We start from the raw sequence: 23,541 nt of genomic DNA on the forward strand, positions 1-23,541 counted from the left end.
ATTAATTGGATTATTTATTATTTTGTCTTTAATTTTTTTAGCTCTTTCTATATTCTGGATATTAATACTTTATGAGATGAATGATTTGTAAAGATTTTCATTCCATTCTGTAGGTTGTCTCGATTCTGGTAAGTATTTTTTTGCTGTACAGAAGCTTCTTTTTTGTCAGTTGTGGAGCTTGAACAGGGCACTGTCCTTGACCTCTTTTGCTCAAGGCTAGTGTTCTATCACTGTAAGCCACAGATCCACTTCCAGTGTTCTGGTGGTTAATTGGAGATAAGAGTCTCATGGACTTTCCTGCCTGGGTGGCTTAGAACCATGATCTCATCCTCCTGAGTAGCTAGGATTACAGGCATGTGCTACGAGCGCCAGGCTCAGAAGCTTAAAAAAAAAAAACAGATTTTTGGGAGGGGCTGGGAAGGTGGCTCAGTGGTAGAGTGCTTGCCTTGCATGTTCGAGGCCCTGGGTTCAATTCCTCAGCACCACATAAGCAAAAAGAAAAAAGCCAGAAATGGCACTGTGGCTCAAGTGGTAGAGAGCTAGTCTTGAGCTGAAGAGCTGAGGGACAGCGCCGAGACCCAGAGTTCAGGCCCCACGACCAGACCTCCCCCCCAAAAAAACAAATGGATTTTTTATTAGCATACATTAGTTGTATGGAGGAGGGTTTCATTGTGAACTTCCATACATGAATACAATGTATCCCATCATATTCTACCACTATCGCCCATTCTATCACTCTTCCTTTCTCTCCCCCATTCTGAAACAAAGTTAACAGATTTTATTGTTACATTTTCATATATACAGATAGAGTTTGCCATTTCATGGCAAAATAAAACCTTTTCTGTCCCTCTTCCCTATCACCAATCTCTCATTTCTCACCAATCCATAGTGGTACTGTCCAGCAGAAATGGCATATCATGTACATGATTTAAAATTTTCTAAATAGTTTAAAAGTAAAAACAGGCAAAAATTTAATAACCAAATGTATCCTTTCAACATGTAATCCATTAATACTAATTAAAACAATTGCTGAGATATTTTAAAGTCTTTTAAAACTACATCTTCAGAATTGTCAGGAAATCTTCTGGTGATAAAACCAGACACCCAAGCCAGATGCCAGTGGCTAATGTCTATAATTTAGCTTCTCAAAAGGTTGAAATCTGAGGATCATTGTTTAAATCCAGCACAGGAAAAAAAAAAAGTCCCTGAAACTCTTATCTCCAATAAAAACTACCAAAAAGCCAAAGTGGAGGTAGAGCACTAGAGCACTAGACTTAAGCACAAGAAGCCCAGAGGTAGAACCCAGGCCTTAGGTTCAAGCCCCAGCACTAACACACACACACGTACACACACAGTGAATGCAAAATTAGTGATCATTTCAGCTCCCTAGGTCCATTGTCTCATTTGCAGCATAACTGATGGAATGACCTGGAGTTGAGTAATTGAGACAACACCAGTGCAGCAGTTTTATGGCTTATACCTAACCCACCTAGCAGAAAGGCCTATACCCTTTGGAAATGTGAGAAACAGATGAGAAATTATTTCATGGTAGCCAGCCTTGATAGGAAGGCAAATGAAGAACCATGTTGTAGTCACCTCTCACAAGATTGCCTTTCTTCTGATTCTGACAAAAGTCAGAATCATTGAGCTATTATAAAAGAAAACTTCATGAAGTATGTGTGCATATCTGTATGCACACCCATGTGTTCAAGTATGGTGGAGAGGAAGCAGCAAAGCTGATGACAAGGGCAGTAGTGAATGTATCCCATGGGATACATTGAGAAGTGGCAACAGAGGGGGCAGAAGGGCACTGAAGACACTCTAACTCCCCCCTCAAGTTGTCAAACTCATCACCCTGCATCTCAGCAGAGCTCTGGCTGCTTTCAGGCTACAATATTGGACAGAGCTCTATGAGAGCTCTTCTACCTTGCTTATTCCTGAATGCCACCTTAGTAAGTTTGGGTTGAATTACCATGTAATAGAATGAGTATGTGGTTGCAATTCCAGTTCTGATATTTGTCTTGGGCTCGTCTAGCATGTGTGAAGCCCTGGAGTTAATCTTCATTATTAACATATTTTTTTCAGAAACTCAGAATGCTAAAAACTTGAGAATAAAGGGAGAGAATTAGAAAGGGAATTTAATATCAGAAGCAGAAGGTGGAAGAAGAGGCAGAGTCGGAAACAAAGCTAAGCCATTTTAGATAAAGCAGAGGGATGGGACAGAAGCATATGTAAAACATGCCCTTATATACAGATTGGGGCAGTGAGGGAAGCATACTAAGAATAAGAATACATTTCTTAGAGCAGTACTTTTTTGTCAGTTAGGACCACATCTGCTTCATGATATGTATTACCACCCTTACTGTGGAAATAGGAGTGTCTAAGAGGTATAGGGTTTGCCCAGGGGAAGTGGCAGAACTGTTCATTCCATCATAAATCAATCCAAATACCAGAGCTGCCATTTGTATCACTCCTCTATATCCTTTGGTTTTCCCCATTCTTTTGAACTTATGCTTCTTCTTTGGAAGGAGATGCACCTTGTCATTTCCTAATCATAAAATGCTGTGGTTTAAATGTGACCCTTAAATTCACATAAAATATCACCTGCAATGTGCTGATCCTAATGGGTGAAACTTAGGAGGGTGTCTAGGGTCACTCAATGAACTTAGTACCCTTATAAGACGCTGGAGGGAGCCTTGTTTGCCTCTCTTCATGGTAAGGTCGCCCAAGATAGCAGTGTCTTTGAAGCAGACATATGCAAATAAGCTGTCTGGCATTCTAGGCTACATTGCATTGGCTGATGCCTTAATTTTGGACTTCCCAAACTCTAGAACTATGAACAATGAACATATTGCTTATAAATTACCCTGCTGTATTTTTGTTACATCAGCCTGAAAGAACCAAGACAGAGCTTTCTCTTGTCTACTTGTGGTATGAGTATGTTTCTTGTTTAAATATGTTTAAGAAGATAACAGCAGCCGGGCACTGGTGGCTCATGTCTATAATCCTAGCTACTCAGGAGGCTGAGATCTGAGGATTGTGGTTTGAAGTCAGCAAAGGTAGAAAAGTCTCTGTGAGACTCATATCTCCAATAAACTACTCAAAAAAGCTGGCACTGGTGCTGTGGTAGAATACTAGCCTTGAGCGCAAAGAGGCTCAGGGACAGCACCCAAGCCCTGGGTTCAAGTCCCAGGATCAGTAAAAGGGAAAAGAAAAGAAAAGAGCAGATCAGAGCAGGATAGCAATTAGGGCCTGGGGATTTAGCTAGTGGCAGAGAACTTCCCTAGCAGGTGCAAAACTTTCCAACATCCCTCCCAAAAGTTGACAGAATTTAAAAGGATTTTTAATTTTTTTATTTTGCTTAAAAACACATCATACAATCATAATAGTGTAACTTTAGAAACACCCCAAAACATCCCAGGGCTTTATAACAAGTTTTCATAGGCATGACAGGCATTTGGATTTTCTTTATATTTTTTTTATTTTTTATATTCTTTATCTTATGCAGGTTAGCTCAAAATAAGAACAGTTCAGAATTTCTTCACTTTGCCCTATTTCTTTAGCTAATGAATAACAACCAGTCACAGTTGGAATTACACAACCGAATACAGATAAACAGCAAGAAGTTATCCCGAATTGGAGAGCAGCTTTTATCTGAACAGAGGCGGGGCACAACCTAGTATAAACTGCAGAGAGACAGGCACTCAAATTGTGGCAGGTCCTAGCCCTTGATAGGAATGGACTGACTTTTTTCCTTTGTTCAGAAACAAAGTGTAGGAAATACTTAAAACAAATAAAAAGATCTTTAAAAATGTTTTAAAAGATACAAACCAGCTGTATGACTTTCTAGGATATACTGTCTGCCACTGATAAACACAGGCAAGAATGATCTGAAAAGCAGTATAGCACAGAGGCAATATATATAAAGTCTCATGGTGGAATGGGATCTTTAAAGCTATTACATTTGTGTACTGTCCTCATCTCCATTACTACGATCTTTGAACATATTATAACTAGCAAAAAATATAAAAGAAACAAATGGAACTGATTGATCATAAGGCAACTGAAGAAACATGCACTGTTTCACCTTGTCTTCAGATTAGATGATGAACTCTTCTCACTTCTTCTGAAAGTACCTCAATTGTTCCTGAAGGAAAAAAAGCTGCAAGCAAGGAAAGCCAGATAAACATGAACAATTCATCTAAAAAGTTGTTTAATTACTTCATTACCTCACAAGAACTAAAAAGAATGATTGTCACTTGACATTCATAAGGTTACCTTTGTTTTACAATGTTCCAAAGAACAGCACCACATCATCCATTTTTTGCACTTAAAAAATAGGGTCTTGTTTTTTTGCCAGAACATATTGGACCTATACCCATAAGACCACAATCCTCTCATTTTATTATACCTATTATAGCGAGAATGAGAAATGGACCTTACCACACACAAATATTGGTTAAGACTGGGCTTTATAAACTTGCTCTTTGGCTGGCCTCAAAGCATAATGCTTCTAACCTTACCCTCCTAAGATCACAGGCAGGAGCCACCATGCCCAGCAAACTGTTTTTTGTTTTTCATGGTATTTGAACTCCGGGCCATGCACAGGCATTGTCCCAGGTAAGCTACACCCCCAGCCCTAAGGTAATTTTTTTTAAGTTTAAATAGATGTGATTCTCCTACTCAAGAACTCTTCAAGGCCAACTTTAGCCCATTTAAGACTAAAAGCCAACTTCCTTATATCCTGCTAAGAACTACTATGCTATGACTTGTGCCTACTTTTTCCAACCTTTTAAGATCATCTCTTCTGTGCTTTAAATATTTGAGTTCTTCAGTGAGACCAAGTTTATTCCCAGTGTGTTACACTAAATATGCTCCACCCACAAGGCTGTTCATCCCACTCTCTGCCTGGCTGTATACTTGAGGTGTAGACTTTAAATATCACTCTCTCTCTCAAGAGGTTTATCATGATCTATTGGTTTAATTCATGAGTCTATTCTAAAAACAATGATGACTTCCTTTTTCTTCACAGTACTTTCTTACAGTTTGTATATTCATATTTGTATGATAACTTGTTTGCTGTCAATCTTTTTTTTTTTTTTTGGGTCCAGTCGTGGGCCTGAACTCTGGGCCTGGGTGCTGTCCCTCAGCTCTTCAGCTCAAGGCTAGCTCTCTACCACTTGAGCCCCAGCGCCACTTCCGGCTTTTTTCTTTCTGCTTATGTGGTGCTGAGGAATCGAACCCAGGGCCTCTGGCATGCAAGGCAAGCACTCTACCACTGAGCCACCTTCCCAGCCCCTTGCTGTCAATCTTTGCAGATAGACTGTTAGCTCTTTACTGAGGACAAGTATTGTATATCACTCCTCACTGTACATTCAGTGCTTTTCTGCTATTCTATTCAGAAGATTTGTCTACCCTTATTCTTGTGAGATGAAAAGCTACAAATGAGACTGGAAGAAGGTTCTTTGCAGCAAATACATTCTTATTTGAAAACATACTTCTCACCTGATTCTGCCTTTCCTTTTCCTGTAACCTAAGCTGCTCCAGCACAGAATGCAAATGAGCCTGGAAAATAAATTGTATAAACAATGAATGCTCTGTGTCAAAGGAAAGGGAACAACTGGATATAGAATTTGTTGAATAATTTGATAAGAAAATTGTCAATCATCTGGGAGCCTGTGCCTCATACCTATAATCTTAGCTACTCAGGAGGCTTAGATCTGAGGATCGTGGTTTGAAGCTAACCCAAGCAGAAAAGTCCCTGTGAGACTCTTATCTCCAAGTGGTAGAGCGTTAGCCTTGAGCATAAAGAGGCTCAATGACAGCGTCCAGGCCCTGAGTGAAAGTACTACCACCAACAAAAATGAATAAAAGTGTCAATCATATGAGTGACTTTTTTAGAAGATTTAGGTCATAAAACCTACCCTATTTTATTTTATATACTCTGCACTAATTCTTTTTTGGTGGTGGTGGTGGTCATGGGGCTTGAACTCTGGGTCTGGAAGCTGATGCTGAGCAATTCAGCTCAAGGTGAGTGCTCTTCCACTTGAGCCACAGCACCACTTCTGGTTTCCTGAGGGTTAATTAGAGATAAGAGTCTCAAAGATTTTTGTGCGGGGCTGGCTTTGAACTGCGATCCTCAGATCTCAGCCTCCTGAGTAGCTATGATTACAAGCATGAGACACCTGAGCCTGGGGCTCTACAATAATTCTTTATTGGAGCCTTCTAAGAGGTTGTTTAGTTTCTTGAATGTACAAGAGCACTCCATTAGGATGACAAGAGTGGAAACACAAAAATGAGATATGAGGATGCTGTCAATACTAGTCAATAAGAGGACTTACCTTTAGGGGTAGGTTATCCACTTTCCTGATGATCGTCTTCTGTCTTTCTGCTTTGTTCTGAATCCTTTGCAGTTTTTTCTCCTTAAAATAAATCTGCTTCTGAAGTTCCAAAACTAACAAAGATAGAGACTTTTATGTAACTTCATATAGCCTAAACTACTGAACAAAGATCCAAATCAGGTTCTGATTAAGAGCTCTTCAAACTTAGTCTTGTACCTTGCATATCAGGAGTTAGTGTTTAGCTCTGCTACCTATCTCATGAAATACCTTTGTCTTTTTCCGCTGACTTACCTAGCTCACAGGTATCTTCTATTCTTTCACACTTCCTGACTTCGAGAATTCTGGCTCGTAGTATCCTTTCTTGATCCTCTTCAAAACCATCATCCTCCTCTTCTTCCACCTCTATGAGTTCATCATCATCATCTCCTTCATCTTTGTTACATTTATCATCATCTTCACTGCTACTGCTAGAATCACTGAACATCTTCCGCAGTCTCTCATATTCTATTGATTTTGAGCAAGAAGTTGAAATTACCTGAAGCTTTGCAAATGATTCCCACCCCAGATAAAATTACTCCTTACCCTCAAATTCACTAGGCAACCAGTAAATTTTATGAATCAATTTTCTAACAGGAAAGTTATTCCCTTCGTGAAACAATGTCAGGAAATACAGAGCAAATATCTCAAGGTATTTAGAGAATCTAAGGGTCCATAGGAAATTTAATACCTAGGATGGAAGGGAAATTAGAATTCCAACTGGAGGACCAATAACAGGCGAGAAAGGTAAAATCATCCTTTTTCTTGATTTATCCTGTGAATCTACAGAGAATCACCTCATACATTGGTTAGCATTTGGCCTACCTGAAGTACCAGTTCTGCTTTTACTAAAATACCTGATAAGCTATAATCCTCCTTATAGTCACCAGTTCCTGGAGATACTGGAGAGTCTGAAAGGCATCTTTGAAATTCTGTTTCCTTGTTTTCCTCATCAGCAACAACTTCCCATCCTAAAAAGAGGAGCAGTCAAGGAACAAGCAGAAGGAAAAGAGAGGGCACAGCTGAAAGGTAAAGGTTCTTCCACTAAAAATGGTATATAATGTAGTTCAAATTTAGGCCACTTTTTTTTGTTAGTGGTAGGGCTCTGGGCCTGGGCACTGTTTCTGAGCTCTTCAGCTCAAGGCTAGCACCCTACCACTTGAGCCACAGCACCTCTCTAGGCCACTTTTATCCATATTCCTACAGTGGCAAAATGCCTTATAATGAATTAAACAAGTAAATGCATTTCCATAACAGGTATTTATATGTTTAGCCTCTTGGGAAGCTGAAATCTGGAGGATCAAGTTTTGAAGCCAGCCCAGGCAGAAAAGTCTGCCAGACTCCATCCCCAATTAATGAGTAAAGTCTAGACTGGAAGCTATGTTAGCTATGAACAAGCAAGTGGAAAAAGCATGAGACCATGATTTCAAGCCCTGGTACTGGTATAAAAAAGTAATATTTCTAAAACTCCTAAGTTCTCTACACATCAAAACTGGCACAAAATAACATAAGTGAAGGCTGAGAATGTCACTCAGTGGTAGAAAGCTTGCTTTAGCAAGGTCCTGAGTTTGATCTTCAGCCTGCAAAAAAAAAAATCCATAAATTTATCATCATATTCATATTGGGTGGAACAGACCATAGGGAAAATATTTGATATAAAGGATACGTATGTTGATGGCTTCAGCATCTGAAAAGAGCAGTCTCTTCACTTCCTTTTCCACTTCTGGAGAGTCAATGAACTGAAGCAGGGTTTGGGAGGAACTACTACTACTGTCATTTAACCCCTTGTTTTTTGGAGAAGTACCCAGTTCCTATAAACCAATGAATTCAATTTAAAATTTAGCCTTTTTAGATACCTATCCAACCACCAGTTTTACTCTGTGTGTGTGTGTGTGTGTGTGTGTGTGTGTGTGTGTGTGTGTGTGTGTGTGTGTGTGTGTGTGTGTGTGTGTGTGTGTGCTCTTGCTCACCAGTACTGGGGCTTGAACTCAGAACTGTACCTTCCTGCTTTACTTTTTGTTTGCTGGTCCTGGGACTTGAACTCGGGGCCTGGACATGGTCCCTGAGCCTCCTTTGTGCCAGCATTCTACTGCTTGAGCCACAGTGCCACTTGTCTTTTTCTGAGTAGTTCATTGGAAATAAGAGTCTCCTGGAGCCAGGCGCTGGTGGCTCACACTTGTAATCCTAGCTACTCAGGAGGCTGAGATCTGAGGATAGCGGTTCAAAGACAGCCCAGGCAAGAAAGTCCGTGAGACTCTTATCTCCAATAAACCACTAGAAAACCAGAAGTGGCACTGTGGCTCAAGCGGTAGAGCACTAGCCCTGAGCTGAAGAGCCCAGGGACAGCACCCAAGCCCAGAGTTCAAGCCCCATGACCGACCAAAAAAAAAGTCTCGTGGATTTTCTGCCCAGGCTGGCTTTGACCCAATGATCCTCAGATCTCAGCCTCCCTAGTAGCTAGGATTACAGGCGTGAGCCTCTAGCACCTAGCCTTAAAATTTCTACTTAACAGGTGCTACTTATGAAAGAATCCTTAAACATGGCTTATTATTTTTGTTCAATAAGCTTATTTTCTCCAATTAAATCATGAGACATTTGATCTTTTTAGTCTGAATCTCAGAGCTACTTCCCTAAATCTTTAATTGGAGAGATATTCCTACAAAAACTGGATCTTAGGTAAGTGTTTTCTCTTGAATCTACTTTTTTTTGGTCAGTTGTGGGGCTTGAACTCTGGGTCTGGGCTCTGTCCCTCAGCTCCTCAGCTCAAAGCTAGCGCTCTACCACTTGAGCCATAGCACCACTTTTGGCTTTTTCTGCTTATGTGGTGCTGAGGAACTGAACCCAGGGCCACCTTCCCAGCCCCTTGAATTTATTTTTAAACAATTGTCTCTACAGCAATCAGTTCATCATTCTACAGATAAAAATTGAGATTATGTAGCTATAAGCCATTGCAAACAACTACTAGTAAAAGTGGACCTTAGCCTCCAAAGAAAGGCTTTGAAAATAAATTAGAGAAAAAAATCAAGACCATTGGCTAAATGATATCTTTTTCTCTGGGAGATTTTGGACACTAAATAACAAATGCACTTCTCAGTGAAAATCCAGGCTATGTATTTTTGACATACACACACCCTGAGCAAGGGCTAGAGGTAAGAAAGAAGGTTTGTAATTCATTTGATTTGTTTAAAACTAGTGAGCTAATAAATAAAACACTAAATTTAAGCAATGCAGTTACATTGTGATTGCTTTACCTCAAAAAAGCTCATTTCTTCTGCTGACTTGGCATCAGGGACCTATGAAATAAACACAGCAAATACTGAAGTTATATTACAATTGGTATAGTTTAGTAATGTTTAAAGATCTCTACAACTATACTAATTTTTATATTTAGTAGGCACCTAATAACAGTATGAAACCAAAGCAACATATTGGCCAGGAAAAAAAACATAATAAAGATGTCAATTTGGTCTATAACTTGAATTACATTAAAATATTCTTATTTTAAATTCCAGCATGTATTTATAGCCATAGACAAGTTAATTCTAAAATTTGTATGGAAAGTAGAAGCTCTAAAATTGCTACAACAATCTTGAAAAAGAAAAATGAAGTAGAAGCAAACAGTTTTCTGCTTTTAAGACCTATCACATCAGTGGAGAGAGTCATACATTGATCAGTGGGACAGAATAAAAAGACCAGAAGCAGACATTCACAGATATACCAAACTGATTTTGGCAGCATTATAAAACAATATATCAGAAGAAGGATAACAAATGATACTAGAGCACTTGGACATGCTCAAGCAGAAAATGAACCTTTAAAACTAATACCTTTTATTTTTGGTGTTGGTACTGGGGCTTGAACTCAGGGCCTGGGCACTACCACTTAGCTTTTTTTTTATTTTTTATTTTTTACTTTTTTGTCGGTCATCGGGCCTGAACTCTGGACCTAGGTGCTGTCCCTCAGCTCTTCAGCTCAAGGCTAGCACTCTACCAGTTGAGCCACAGTACCACTCTGGCTTTTTCTGCTTATGTGGTGCTGAAGAATTGAACCCAGGGCCTCATGCATGCAAGGCAAGCACTCTACCACTGAGCCACTTTCCAGCCCTCACTTAGCTTTTTTGTTCAAGGCTGGCACTCTGCCACTTGAGCCATAGAAACACTCTGACTTTTTAGTGGTTAATTGAAAATAAGAATCTCATGGACTTTCCTGACCAGGCTGGCTTCAAACTGTGATTCTCAAATATCAGCCTCTTGAGTAGCTAGAATTACAGGTGTGAGCCACTGGTTCCCAGAAAAACTCATACTTCATAAAATTTAAGAAGCCAGCTGCAGTCTTAAATATGAAATTAAAACAAAAAATACGTCAAAGAAAATCTTCAGGATCTCCCCAAAGTAAAGTGCTGTTAAACATAACACAAAAGAGAAAGACCCTTAAAAGAAAAAAGTAACAAATTGGACCTCATCAAAACTAAAAACAATGTTCCTTCTAAAAATATCCTATGAAGAGGATAAAAAGGCACTCTACAAACTAGGAAAAAGCATTTGAAAACTATACATTTGACAAAAGACTGATACAGAAAATGAAAAGAATTCTTAAAACCCAACAGTAAAATATCAATTTAGAAAATGGTCAAAAGGCATGAACAGATACTTCACTGAAGTGTATATAAAGATGGACAATAAGCACATTTGATCTTCAATGTCATTTTCAGAGAAATGCACATTAATACAACAATGAGATCACCATAGCCATCAGAATGGCTAAGATTAAAAAATAGTGATAACACCTAATGCTGGTGGAGAACACGGGCCACTCACATACAACTGTCAGGAATATAAAATAGTAGATAAAGAATTCCTACAAAAACAGCATGGCAGGGGCTGGGAAGGTGGCTCAGTGGTAGAGTGCTTGTCTCGCAAGCATGAGGCCCTGAGTTCGATTCCTCAGCACCACATAAGCAGAAAAAGCTGGAAGTGGCGCTGTGGCTCAAGTGGTACAGTGCTAGCCTTGAGCTGAAGAGCTTAGAGACAGCACTCAGGCCCAGAGTTCAGGCCCCATGATCAACCCCCCCAAAAAAAAAAAAAAAAACCAGCATGGCAGTTTTAAAACTAAACATGCAACTATCATATAATTCAGTAATACCTGGGCATTTATCCCAGAGAAATGAAGGCTTTTGTTCGTACAAATACCTGTTTGTATTTTTATTTATACTAGTCAAAAACTGAAAACAGCTCAGATGTCCTTTAATGAGTAGACAGCCAAACAAACTAATAATTTCATACCATGGAATGCTACTTATTAATAAAAAAGCAATATTGACAAATAGAAAAAAGTACTGATAAATACAAAAACTTGCATGGATATAGAGAGAATTTTTCTGAGTGGAGAAAAAGCTACTATCAGATGTTATATACTATATTATTTAATTTATGTGACATTCTAAAAATGGAAAAACTACAGAGATGAAGAATGATTAGGGCTGGGAAGGTGGCTCAGTGGTAGAGTGCTTGCCTTTGAAGCATGAGGCCCTGGGTTCGATTCCTCAGCACCACATAAGCAGAAAAAGCCAGAAGTGGCGCTGTGGCTCAAGTGGTAGAGCGCTAGCCTTGAACTGAAGAGCTGAGAAACAGCTCCCAGGCCCAGAGTTCAGGCCCCACAGCCACTCCCAAAAAAAAAACCATAAAAAAAAAAGATTAGTATGCCAGGTACGAAGAACCAGAGGTGTAAGGTAGGAAGGAAGGAAATATAATTATTTAAGGACAAGACAAGAGATACTGTGGTAATGGAATTGTTTATTGCCTTAACTGAGTATGCGCATATGAATCTACACATGGGATAAAGCTGCCCAGAACTGCCATGTGCCAGTGGCTCACACCTTTATTCTAGTTATTCAGAAGTCCGAGATCAGAGGAGGATGATTTGAAGCCAGCCTAGGCAGAAAGTCCCTAAGACTCTTATCTCCAATTAACCACTGAAAAGCTGAAATGGAGCTGTGGCTCAAGTGGTAGAGTGCCAGCCTTGAGTAGAAAAGCTAGGAGACAGCACCCAGAGCCTGAGTTTAAATCTTAGTACTGGCACATGCATGCGTGTGCCCAAACACACACACACACACACACACAATCTGCACAGAACTATACACATACTTGTGTACACATAAATGAGAAATTTGAATAAGATTGATGACTTTCAACAATGTCAAATACCTGTTTATAATATTGTATTATAGTCTTACAAAATGTTACAATGGGAAACCAAAGAAAAAAGTACATGACATCTCTCTGTCATTTCTTATAATTGCTACAAAATAAAAAATTCAGTAAAGAAAGAAGACTCATAATACTCCCATAGCCTGCCCAAGTTCTTACCAGCCTGAAGTAAGGTTCGGAATATAAACACAGGTCCCAGTTCTCACATTCTAGACATGTTAATTTTAAAGCTAAATCTTATAACCAAAAACTAAAAGCATGAGCTCCAGATCCCTAATTATCCTATAATATCAGACATCAGATATTCACAACTGCTAACATACAGTGTTGGAGTTGTTTACTGAATATATAAACAAATGAACAAATTAACTCCCAACTGACTTCCTGCCTTTACTCCTTAATCAGAATCATCTTCTAATTTACCCGCAGATATACAAATAGCATAAGACTAACCTTTCTTTTGACTTTTCGGAACCTTCTCTTTCTGACATTCTTAAGTGGTGCTGCAACTAAAAGAAACACAACAGTGTGAAAGATATACATGAACAATAGTGGTCAAATATCTCTGAATTTGATAAACAGGTTATGACATAACTCCTTTCATAGCAAGTGTCTGAGAGCCTAATGAAGCAGGCAAAAGGTATTTGATTCACAGGGAATTAGGACTCACTAAATACATGTAGTCACCTAGAATGAACAAGATGAACAAGATTTAGTAACTTACTACCATGTTTCCAGGCATATTTTTTCTTTTTTTCCTCATTATTAGTCCCAGACATGCTATGGTTGGTGGAAGTAACTGCTTCCTCTGGAGACGGCTGGACACCACCATCATTACACACAAGCATCTACATTTCACAAAGAGAAAGAAGTTAACTGTGGTCCTAAATCTTGGATTAATAATAATTACTACCAAAAATCCTGAACCACAAAAAAGAGTGATGCTTGATATTTCCAGGAAGACCAAGTATTATGTGATATGTATTCCTTCTTCTCACCTCTCTCCCTGTTTATCTCTCTTCATTTTCTTCTCTCATCCTCTCCCCTTTCTCTTCTCTTCTAGCAGCATTGTGATAAAAAGCTGATTTTTTTTTTGGGGGGGGGGGGGTCTGGTCGTGGGGCCTGAACTCTGGGCCTGGGCGCTGTCCCTCAGCTCTTCAGCTCAAGACTAGCACTCTACCACTTGAGCCACAGCGCCACTTCTGGCTTTTTTCTTTTTGCTTATGTGGTGGTGAGGAATCAAACCCAGGGCCTCGTGCATGCAAGGCAAGCGCTCTACCACTGAGCCACCTTCCCAGCCCCAAAAAGCTGATTTTTTTTATTTACAGTATTTATTAGTGCAGAAGGAATATGTTGAAAACATATATATTTTAGCATTTTGATTTAGGGAGGAAATCGGAAAGACTAGCAGAGATGATGAATATGGGCCAACTTAAACCTTCAAAGTTAACATACTATATTAGCAGAAAGTTCAGAATAACTAGATGTTGCTCATTTTTTAATTAATTGAATTCACTATAGACGGCAAAAGAGGGTTCTGCAAGTTATTTGGATTAAATAAGGTAGTGAAAACTTAAGCATCAAACATTGAACCAGAATTATGATATTGTATTCCTGCACAAACTATCTAGAAATTAGAAATGGCAGCAGCCATTCATCAAGTAAAAAGGAATACTGAAAGGAAGGAAAATAAAAGGAATTGCTTGAAGGATGTGAGAGCAAGAATGTGGGAACACTAGAGTCCAATGGAAACTATGCCTCATTGCAGTATATTTGACAGTGTGCTTGAAGTATGAAAAATACCAGTGGAAAATCACTGTCCCTGGCTGAATGTATTTTTATGAATGTTTGACCTTTTGCATTAATTACTGTCAAAAGACAGCAGTTCTTGTATGTACTTATCTTAGTGAGGAAATTCCTGTATCCTTTTCCAAAACTGCTTAAGTGCTTCCTGATTTTCTGTCATCTACCCTTGGAATGTAACTGTAACCTCCTTAAGTTTTCCCTGGGAGAATTTGAACCTACAGTAGCAGAGCTTGATGGTAATAACACCAGCTTAGTCATCTCTATCAGTTAAAATCATTCATCTCTCTATGGTGGTAATTGGAATATTATTTAATAAGCAATATTCTGAGATATCACTGCATAGGCATCTCATCATCTGTCGCCGTGGAATCTGTTGTGGAAAGAAGATTTTTAAAAAACCAAAACTTTCCATACCTGGGAAATATCCCCTGTTTGATAAAAGCTTTTCTTATCAAGAGTTTTCAAGCTTCCAATAACACAAGGCAAATCAACCATCTTAGCAGATAGTCGGGCATTTTCTATCTGAACAATCCCATGACGTCCATCAGCTAAAACAAAGTAGAAAAGAAAAAACAACATTTTCTCAATGACTTATTAAGCTCCATAATAATGAAGAGTTAGGATGAGCAGAATAGTTTTTTGGTGAAACCTGCTATTTCTTATGATGACAGAAGTTAGTAACTTCCAGACAAAAGAAGGAAAAGCATTTGGAGCTCTCCCCACCCCACCCCACCCCCAGTTTATGTCACTTGCTCAAAAGTAGTTACAATTTTGTTTTTTAGTTAAATGCGGACAAAACAAGAACTGTTTCATTTTTATGCTGAAAAGAAAACTCCCAACTGGGAGCCAGTAGCCCATGCTTATAATCCTACCTACTTAAGAAGCTGAGATGTGAAGAACACAGAAAACAGCCTGGGCAAAAAATTCTACAAGGCTTTTGTCTCCAATTAAGCACTGAAAAGCTGGAAGTGGATCTGTGTGATTCAAATGGTAGACCACTAGATTTGAGCAAAAAGTCTCAGAGATTGCGCCCTGGCCCTGGATTCAAGCCCCAGGCTCATCATAAAACAAAAACAAAAAAAAAAGAAAAAATAGGGGCTGGGAAGGTGGCTCAGGGGTAGAGCGCTTGCCTTGCATGCACGAGGCCCTGGGTTCGATTCCTCAGCACCACATAAGAAAAAAGAAAAAAGCCGGAAGTGGCGCTGAGGCTCAAGTAGTAGAGCGCTAGCCTTGAGCTGAAGAGCTGAGGGACAGTGCCCAGGCCCAAAGTTCAGGCCCCACGACCGGACCTGCCCCCTCCCCGAAAAAAAAAAAGAAAAAAAGATTTTAAAAAAAAGATTTAAAAAAAGAAAATTCCATTCACTTAAATATGTTCATTTTAACAAACATTCAGTTTTGTCATTGTAGATGTACGTTTTCAAAAGGTTGGATGAGAGAAGGAATGGTCCGGAAATGGTGCTAAATAAGTTTCAAGTTAAAAAAAAAACCCTAGTTAGCTATATAATGATTAAACTCTATCCAACAGCCAGACACACAATGAACTCTGAAGCCTGTCCACATATCACAAACAGGTATATTTTTCAGCACAAGATTATTCAAGAGAATATTATACAAGATAGAATGTTTTGGCAGACATTGTATTTTCCACTTATACTACAGTGCTTATAAGTACAATGTTATTTCTTTTCCCTGTGTATACATTTCATATGCAAGTATTAAGAATGCCCAGGGCTGGGAAGGTGGCTTAGTGGTAGAGCGCTTGCCTAGCATGCATGATACCCTGGGTTCGACTCCTCAGTACCCCATACACATAAAAGGCTGGAACTGGTACTGTGGCTCAAGTGGTAGAGTGCTAGCCTTGAGCAAAAACAGACAGTGCCCAGGCCTTGTGTTCAAGCCCCAGGATTGGCACAAAAAGAATGCTCAGTATTTAACTACAGCAACTCAATTTTAAAATTGAGACTCCTAAGAAGGCAGAAATTGGGAGGATTTCAAGAGCAGCTTAAAGGAAAAAAAAATTAGTGAGACCTCCATTTCAAGAAGGAAGACCGGTATGTGGTTAACATTATATTCATGGTTATGTAGGGAATATAGGTAGAAGGATTATGCTCCAAGGCTAGTCCTAGGCAAAATGCATGAGCTTCTATAACAAGAAACAACTCTTTCCTTGAGAAATATGTTCAGGTCCTCTGTCTATTTTCACTGTTATTTGTTTTCTTGCTATTGAGCTGTTACTTATATATTTTGGGTATTAGCTATTTATCATATATATGATTTGCAAATATAAAAATATTTTAAAAGAAAGTTCTATTCTTTTACAAAGACCAGCATATTTGTCATTCACTTCGACATTCAGAAATCATAAAGAACATAGCTTGAATATAGATTACCAGCTGTATGAGATAACCACAAATGATCCCCAAGATCATCCTTATAAACAGTATGATTACAAGTAGCATAGGTTTTTCTTTCTCCTTTAAAAAAGTGAGTCATTGAGTGAATAAAGTTTCTTTAAACAGTGAATCCTTCAAAACAGAGATCATGTTCTTTTTCATATTTTTAGTATCTAGTACAGTGTCTGACATGTAACAATCTTTTAATAAATTGTTTTTTAATATATTATCTACTTACAATGTAAGTCAATTTTCAGTTTATTCCTCATAGGGACACTTCTGGAATGTATTAGGTTCCTAACAGTACAAGCATGTTCCTAAAAGTAAGGTAAATTGAAAAATCATAATCAATTGCCTAGTTGGGAGCTAGAACAAACATATTAAAGAAACACATTCGTGTCTTAAATAAAACCTTACGCCTCCCAAATGTTAACAACAGTGCTATATACAAGAAATCATACACCATACAAGTAAGGATAAGACCAACTCTAATTTCATGGTTGTCCCAACTACTTCTCACAGCTATGTTACTGAATACATTAACTTTAAATGGAGAAATAGCTTTCTGAAACCATCCTTAACATATGTCCCTCAACTAAATAATGCTTGAATATTGGTCTTAGTAGGGGAAGAGATTTAAACACAATGTTTAGATGAGCTCTGACAGCCTTGCATGGTAATGAATTTGCAGAAGACAGTGCTGGTCTAACTGTGCCTTCTGAGGTGGAAGGTAAAAATTGACAATAATTTTATCTTGGCTGCTCAGGGAATAGGTTGTGTCTGTGATAAGTGAATGGTTTCATCATTATCACAGATGTGCTGCCAGGAAATCAACCTATGGTATAGGTGGTACATACAGAAAGGAAGAAATGCTCCTAGAAGTGTACACACTAGAATTATGGCTATCAACAGAAAATGTTCCCTGTGAAACAAGGTATTTTGTTTTGGATTTTTGTATTTGTCAGTTGTGGGGATTGAACTCGGGGCCCTGAGCACTGTCCCTGAGCTCTTTTGCTCAAGGCTAGCACTGTACCACTTTGAGCCAAATTTCCACTTCCATTTTTCTAATGGTTAACTGGAGATGAGTCTCAAAGACTTTCCTGCCTGTGGCTTTGAGCCACAATTCTCAGATCTCAGCCTCCTGAGTAGCTAGGATATCAGATGTGAGCCATCAGTGTCCAGGTTTATTCTGAATTTCTATGGCTTGAAATACATGTTACTGAATCCAAGCAGAACTACACTTTTGTAAAGGGGATATTGGCTTTGAGATGGAAAGGTTTCTTACCATAGGCAGACGCATTATAAAATGGTTCTCAAGTTCATAGGGAGGTTCGGTCACGCTTTTACCGGTCTCTTGTTTTTGAGATCATGGAAAATAAATTGACAGAAAGTCACTTAAAACTGCTTTTGCTCATTCTGCTGATCACTTCTAGTAGTCACTGGTTAAATTATACAAGACCTTGGCCAAGGTCCAATATCTTATTTGGTTTTAATTGTTCCTAAAGTCATTTATGTTTGCAAAGCAAGTACTTTACCACTTGAAGCACACCTCCAAACCTCTAAAGTCACTTATCTACCTTCTAATAGGCAGTTTTTTTCCAAAGTCAATGCAAAATGTTATGATGTAATAATCTGAAGAATAAAGTAAGCTGTTAGAAACATGAGTTAGCCATCTTAAAAATATTCTTTGACTCTTAAAAAGTAAAAATCAACCATACAGTGATAGCTACTTAAGCAAATTAAATGAACTCTAAGAAAAAGGAAAGATTGAAAACCAAAGGCTGAAAACAACCCTCAAACCACTTGCCAGAACATTATGTATGTTTTGACATAAACAGAGGCTTGTTTTTCTGTACTCCAGTGACCTTTTAGGACAATAGGAACTAATCAGTCCAAGTGATAGCAGACAGTTTTTCATCATACTAGAGCTAGCTTCAAAGGCTCAGAGCTACCTTGGAAAAACAGTCCAGTTCTCTTTCTTTGGTACAGATGGAGGCTTGGACCCAGGCCCTCAAACTCTCCCTTAGCTCTTTCATTCAAGGCTGGTTCTCTACTGCTTGATCCACAGCTCCACTTCCAGCTTTTTGGTGATTAACTGGAGATGAGTCTCATAGACCTTCCTGGTTGGGCTGGCTTTGAACCAAAATATTCAAATCTTAGCTTCCTGAGTAGCTAGGACTACAGGGATGAGCCGGTAGCACCTGGCTATTTATAATCTTTTTTTTCCATCTATTTAATATTTATCTGTAGTAACTTGTATTTTGAGTAGTATAGCCCACACTTGCAAGGAAAATTTTTTACCAAAGTAGAAGAAAACAATGTACATGTATGGAACCTAAGAAAGTTTGTTATGCTCTAAGAACACTATGTACAAAGTTATAAAGTCTAATATCTTAATTTAAAGGCTAAGTTCCAGTTAATTCACAGCTCTAATATTCTATATTAGAAATATACCTTAATTCATATTAACTGGGATGTGAGTTCTGAATCTTAATCTTAATCTTAAAAGCACAGAAATCTTCTCTTAACACATACAAGTGAGTCTGGATCCCGATTGGTATAAAAACATTGGTTATTGTTTAAATCCTTTAGTGGAATTTTAGAAACCTCAGAAACACATAGGAAGAACAGAAGTGTTGCGGGGCACCAATGGCTCATGCCTGGATTCCTAGCTATTCAGGAGGCTGATATCTGAGGAGTGCAGTTCAAAGCCAGCCTGGGAAGCAAAGTCCATGGGATTCTTATCTCCAATAAACCACCAGAAAACCAGAAATGGCACTGTGGCTCCAGTGGTAGAGCACTTGCCTTGAGCTGAAGAGCTGGGACAGTGCCCAGGCCTAGAGTTCAAGCCCCACAACCAACAACAACAACAAAAAAAAAAAGAACAAAAGTGTCAGCAGTGTAAAAGTAGACAACCTTGATGGGGAAAGGTGATGCATTATTTGTGGTAGTACTATTTTGGGCTTATAAAATATATGTTCACACACTAGTATAGTTATAACAATGAAAAGTATATGTAAGAAAGAGGTTCATTAAAATAACGTAAACAAAATACAGAATCTTAGGGCTGTGCACATTGCCTGAAGAGGAGAGAGTAGGGACTACTTAAGATTAGTAGAGACTCAAATTTAAAGAAGGAGTACATCAGTAGTAACTTTTAGATTTCTCAGCAGAGCTAAAACTAGGCATTTCATTCATTTCACTAATTTGGGGGGAAAGTCTTCTTTGTGGAAGAAATAATTTAAGAACTGAAAGGATTTCAAACTAGTCCTTCATAAATCACTTTTATAAGGTCCAGTGGGAGAAAGATTGGAAAGTGAAGTTGAAATGAGTTTTATTTTTAAAATTAGTAACCTACATTTACCTAAGGACTGCATGGTATTTAACAAAATGAGTGCATCCACTTTTCCCCAGAAAGCACTCTGATACCTAATTAACAGGACTTCTCATACACCTTCACTGTTCTCTCAGTAGCTGCATTTCATGTGAGCAGAATCACAAGTGACATAAAGTGGCTGCAGTATGCACAGCCACACGTTCCTTTGCAAGTGCAAGTATCTTGGCTTGTCTCCCTGGCCTCAGCTTGGAAGAGAAGTTTAGTTGTTAGGTTTATTCCATTTCCTTGCAAACCTTCCACAGAACCAATTGCCCTCAATTTTGGCCCCTCTCCCTTCCAGTCATCCATTCCGGCTGCAGCCAGCGGGGTATAGTGTGCATGATATTGAGCTCCCTCCTCCTGAAAAAAAACACCCAGCCAGGTGCCACCAGTGGTTCACACCTGTAATCCTTGCTACCCAGAAGGCTGAGATCTGAGGATCGCCATTCAAAGCTATTCAAGCAGGAAAGTCCACCAGACTACTATCTGCAATTGACCACTAAAAAGCTGGAGTTGGGCTGTGGCTCAAGTCGTAGAGCATAAGCCTTGAGCAAAAAATGCTTAGGGACGGTGTCCAGGCACTGAATTCAAGCCGAAGGACTGGCAAAAGAAAAAACAACCGAAAAAACAACCAACAACAACAACAAACGCTCCGCTGACTAAACAGTCACTGGCATGTGTGCCATTATCTTAAGGGCTGTGGGGCCTCAGGTCCTTCTCAGCAGGGAGGGTTGTGGCCTATGAGCTATGCTTGCACAGGACAGCAACGGATTAGAGCAGCAATATTCCTCGGTCCCTCCGCACACTCCCTACTCAGAGCCAACTGAAAGAAGCCTTCCATGACTCCTGGCCAATCAAAGATGGCGGCAAATCGTTTGCCTCAGAGGAGGCGGGAAAGCTCAAAACAGGCCAAAGGTGTGTAGCATGCGGCGGTCTGAGGGGAGAGGGATGCTTGGAGAGCAAAGCCACCATTTTCTATCCCATCACTTTCTACAACGTGCCAACCATTGGGTCTCCAGAGGGTTTTTCCCACCCAAGAACGGCCTATTTCCTTATTCCTCCAAATCAGTTAGATCAGATGATTCATTTCTTTGCTACAATGCCACTATCACACAAACCCACTATGTAAAATCCTACAATGCAAAAACCTACTACAAAAATATGGCGCCCAGAGTCTTAGTAATCCACTTGAGTCCTCCCAGCCAAGTGGCTGAGGAATGAGTATCCCTCACAGGACATCGATCGAAAATCACTTTAAGCCTTGCATTTTGCCCAGAGGCCACCTCCGCCTGGTAGAATAAAAAAAATAACCACTGACTTTTCCCTGCGGGTCGGCTTGTTGGTTGGCTGGGTGGTTTGTTTAGTGTTTCGCTTGGAGTAGTGTTTTTCTCAGCCTCCACGCTGCTGCTAACCGCATCAGTTGGATCTCCATGTTCCACAGCAACTTCGGGCACTCTGTCCCCTGTTACGTCGGTGCTGCTATCACAAACAGCCTCAGTAGGATGGTTGTCAGGAACTTGGGTTTCTCTGTCCTCAATTCCCATCGAGGTGGAAGGTGTTAAATCACTTTCAGCTACACTGGTTGACTCTCCCTCCCCACTCGCCATGGTCCACGCAAGAATGAAGACTCGTGGTAACGTAAAGTGTTTTCCGGTATATACGTATGAGAGCCTTCTAGAACTTTCAGAAAGAGTTCTAAAAAGTCATTTCATTAAAGGTACAGACATAATAGTACATTCTGTTACCCGGGTGCTTCTAGGCACCTGTAGACAGTGGATTTAAACATAATTATAAGTAATATTTATCTTTTTTTCGGCCATGAGGCTTGAACTACTGGGCCTGAGCGCTGTCCCTCAGCTCTTCACCTCAAGGCAAGTGCTCTACCACTGGAGCCACAGTGCAACTTCCGGTTTTCTGGTGGTTTATTGGAGATAAGAATCCCATGGACTTTGCTTCCCAGGCTGGCTTTGAACTGCACTCCTCAGATCTCAGCCTCCTGAATAGCTAGGGTTACAGATGTGAGCAACCGGGCGCCGATCATAAGGAATATTTCTGAAAGACTAGTGATTATGCAATCATTTCTTCTAGACATATGAATTTTTTCCATTTAATTAAGCTAGATAAGGATCGTTATTTTCTCATTCTGCCATGGATCCACAAATAAAAAATACAGAGCTGGGAAGGTGACTCATTGGTAGAGCGCTTGCTTGCCTTGCATGCCTGACGCCCTGGGTTCGATTCCTCAGCACCACATAAGCAAAAAGAAGCCGGAAGTGCCGCTATGGCTCAAGTGGTAGAGCGCTAGCCTTGAGCTGAAGAGCTGAGGGACAGTGCCCAGGCCCAGAGTTCAGGCCCCACGACCGGACCCCACCCCCCAAAAAACAAAGAAAAAATACACCAAAACATCAGTATTACATATATTGAATATTACAATATTCTTTTTAAGACAGTTTAAAGGTAATAATTGGAAGAACTTTATAAAACATTTCTATTTTAAGGGCATGAGTAATTGTTTTCAACCATATGGACAAATTGAAATATGTAATCAGCCTTCCTTACTGTGACTGTTAGGGACTTTAAAACTAAAGTAGAAAGCCATTTCTAAAACCTAGGCATTTCATGAGCATGTGTCAACCTTTGTCTTAACTTTCTTAATTATCTACATTTATCTTATATGTATTTCTTCTATATGATATATCATAAAGTATATAATTATGTACAATATGCAAAATATTTTGTCATACAATAGTTTATCATGTATATTATTTGTATCTTATAGAAACAGCACTAAATTATCATGGCGTGCCTGTACCATGTCATAAATCTCCTTTCTCTGCCCTTCAAAAAAGTTAAATAAGCAAGTACTGATGACTCATGCCTGTAATCCTACCTACTCAGGAAGCTGAGATCTGAGGATCACAGTTTGAAGTTCTTATTTCCAATGAAGCATCAAAAAGCCAGAAATGGAGCTGTGGTTCCAGTAGTAGCCAACCTTGAGCTTAAAAACTGAGTAACAGTGCCTAAACCATGATTTGAAAAATCCATTATGACATGACATTTTGTTTCTTTTCTTTTTTGGGGGGGGAGGAGCGTCCAGTCGTGGGGCCTGAACTGTGGGCCTGGGCACTGTCCCTCAGCTCTTCAGCTCAAGGCTAGCACTGTACCACTTGAGCCACAATGCCACTTCAAGCTTTTTTTTTTTTCTGCTTATGTGATGCTGAGGAATCGAACCCAGGGCCTCATGGATACAAGGCAAGCACTCAACCACTGAGCCACCTTCCCAGACATTTTAAAAGGTAAAATAAGACAACACTAGAAACTACTCAAAATTTTAAACATCAGTTATAAGTGTTGGATAATTTTATTAAATAATAAAAATGGCT

The 23,541-nt window shown here is 39.4% G+C and overlaps 1 protein-coding gene across 1 annotated transcript; it reads right to left on the reverse strand.

Annotated features, from left to right (window-relative positions):
- Positions 1–3,961: 3,961 nt before the first annotated feature.
- Positions 3,962–21,765, reverse strand: Taf7l (TATA-box binding protein associated factor 7 like). Its single transcript, XM_042667391.1, has 13 exons — positions 21,477–21,765; positions 18,068–18,135; positions 17,021–17,099; positions 14,804–14,937; positions 13,308–13,431; positions 13,037–13,092; positions 9,629–9,670; positions 8,044–8,188; positions 7,235–7,348; positions 6,633–6,845; positions 6,342–6,454; positions 5,506–5,565; positions 3,962–4,162 (listed from the first exon to the last, which is right to left on the reverse strand). Exons 1-13 carry the CDS (start codon positions 21,763–21,765, stop codon positions 4,118–4,120), a joined length of 1,482 nt encoding a protein of 493 aa, XP_042523325.1. The 3' UTR covers positions 3,962–4,117.
- Between the last annotated feature and the right edge of the window lie 1,776 nt (positions 21,766–23,541).

The sequence above is a fragment of the Dipodomys spectabilis genome, unplaced genomic scaffold (genome assembly GCF_019054845.1).
Source record: "Dipodomys spectabilis isolate Male_0828 unplaced genomic scaffold, ASM1905484v1 ptg000399l, whole genome shotgun sequence".
Lineage (NCBI taxonomy): Eukaryota > Metazoa > Chordata > Mammalia > Rodentia > Heteromyidae > Dipodomys > Dipodomys spectabilis.

Coding starts and splice junctions, on each gene's coding strand:
- Taf7l (XM_042667391.1), bottom strand. CDS start 21,765: ATGGCGAGTGGGGAGGGAGAGTCAACCAGTGTAGCTGAAAGTGATTTA. Junction 13,093..13,307: donor ATATGCCTGGAAACATGGTA/GTAAGTTACTAA, acceptor TGTTTCTTTTAG/TTGCAGCACCACTTAAGAAT. Junction 9,671..13,036: donor TCCGAAAAGTCAAAAGAAAG/GTTAGTCTTATG, acceptor TTTATTTCATAG/GTCCCTGATGCCAAGTCAGC.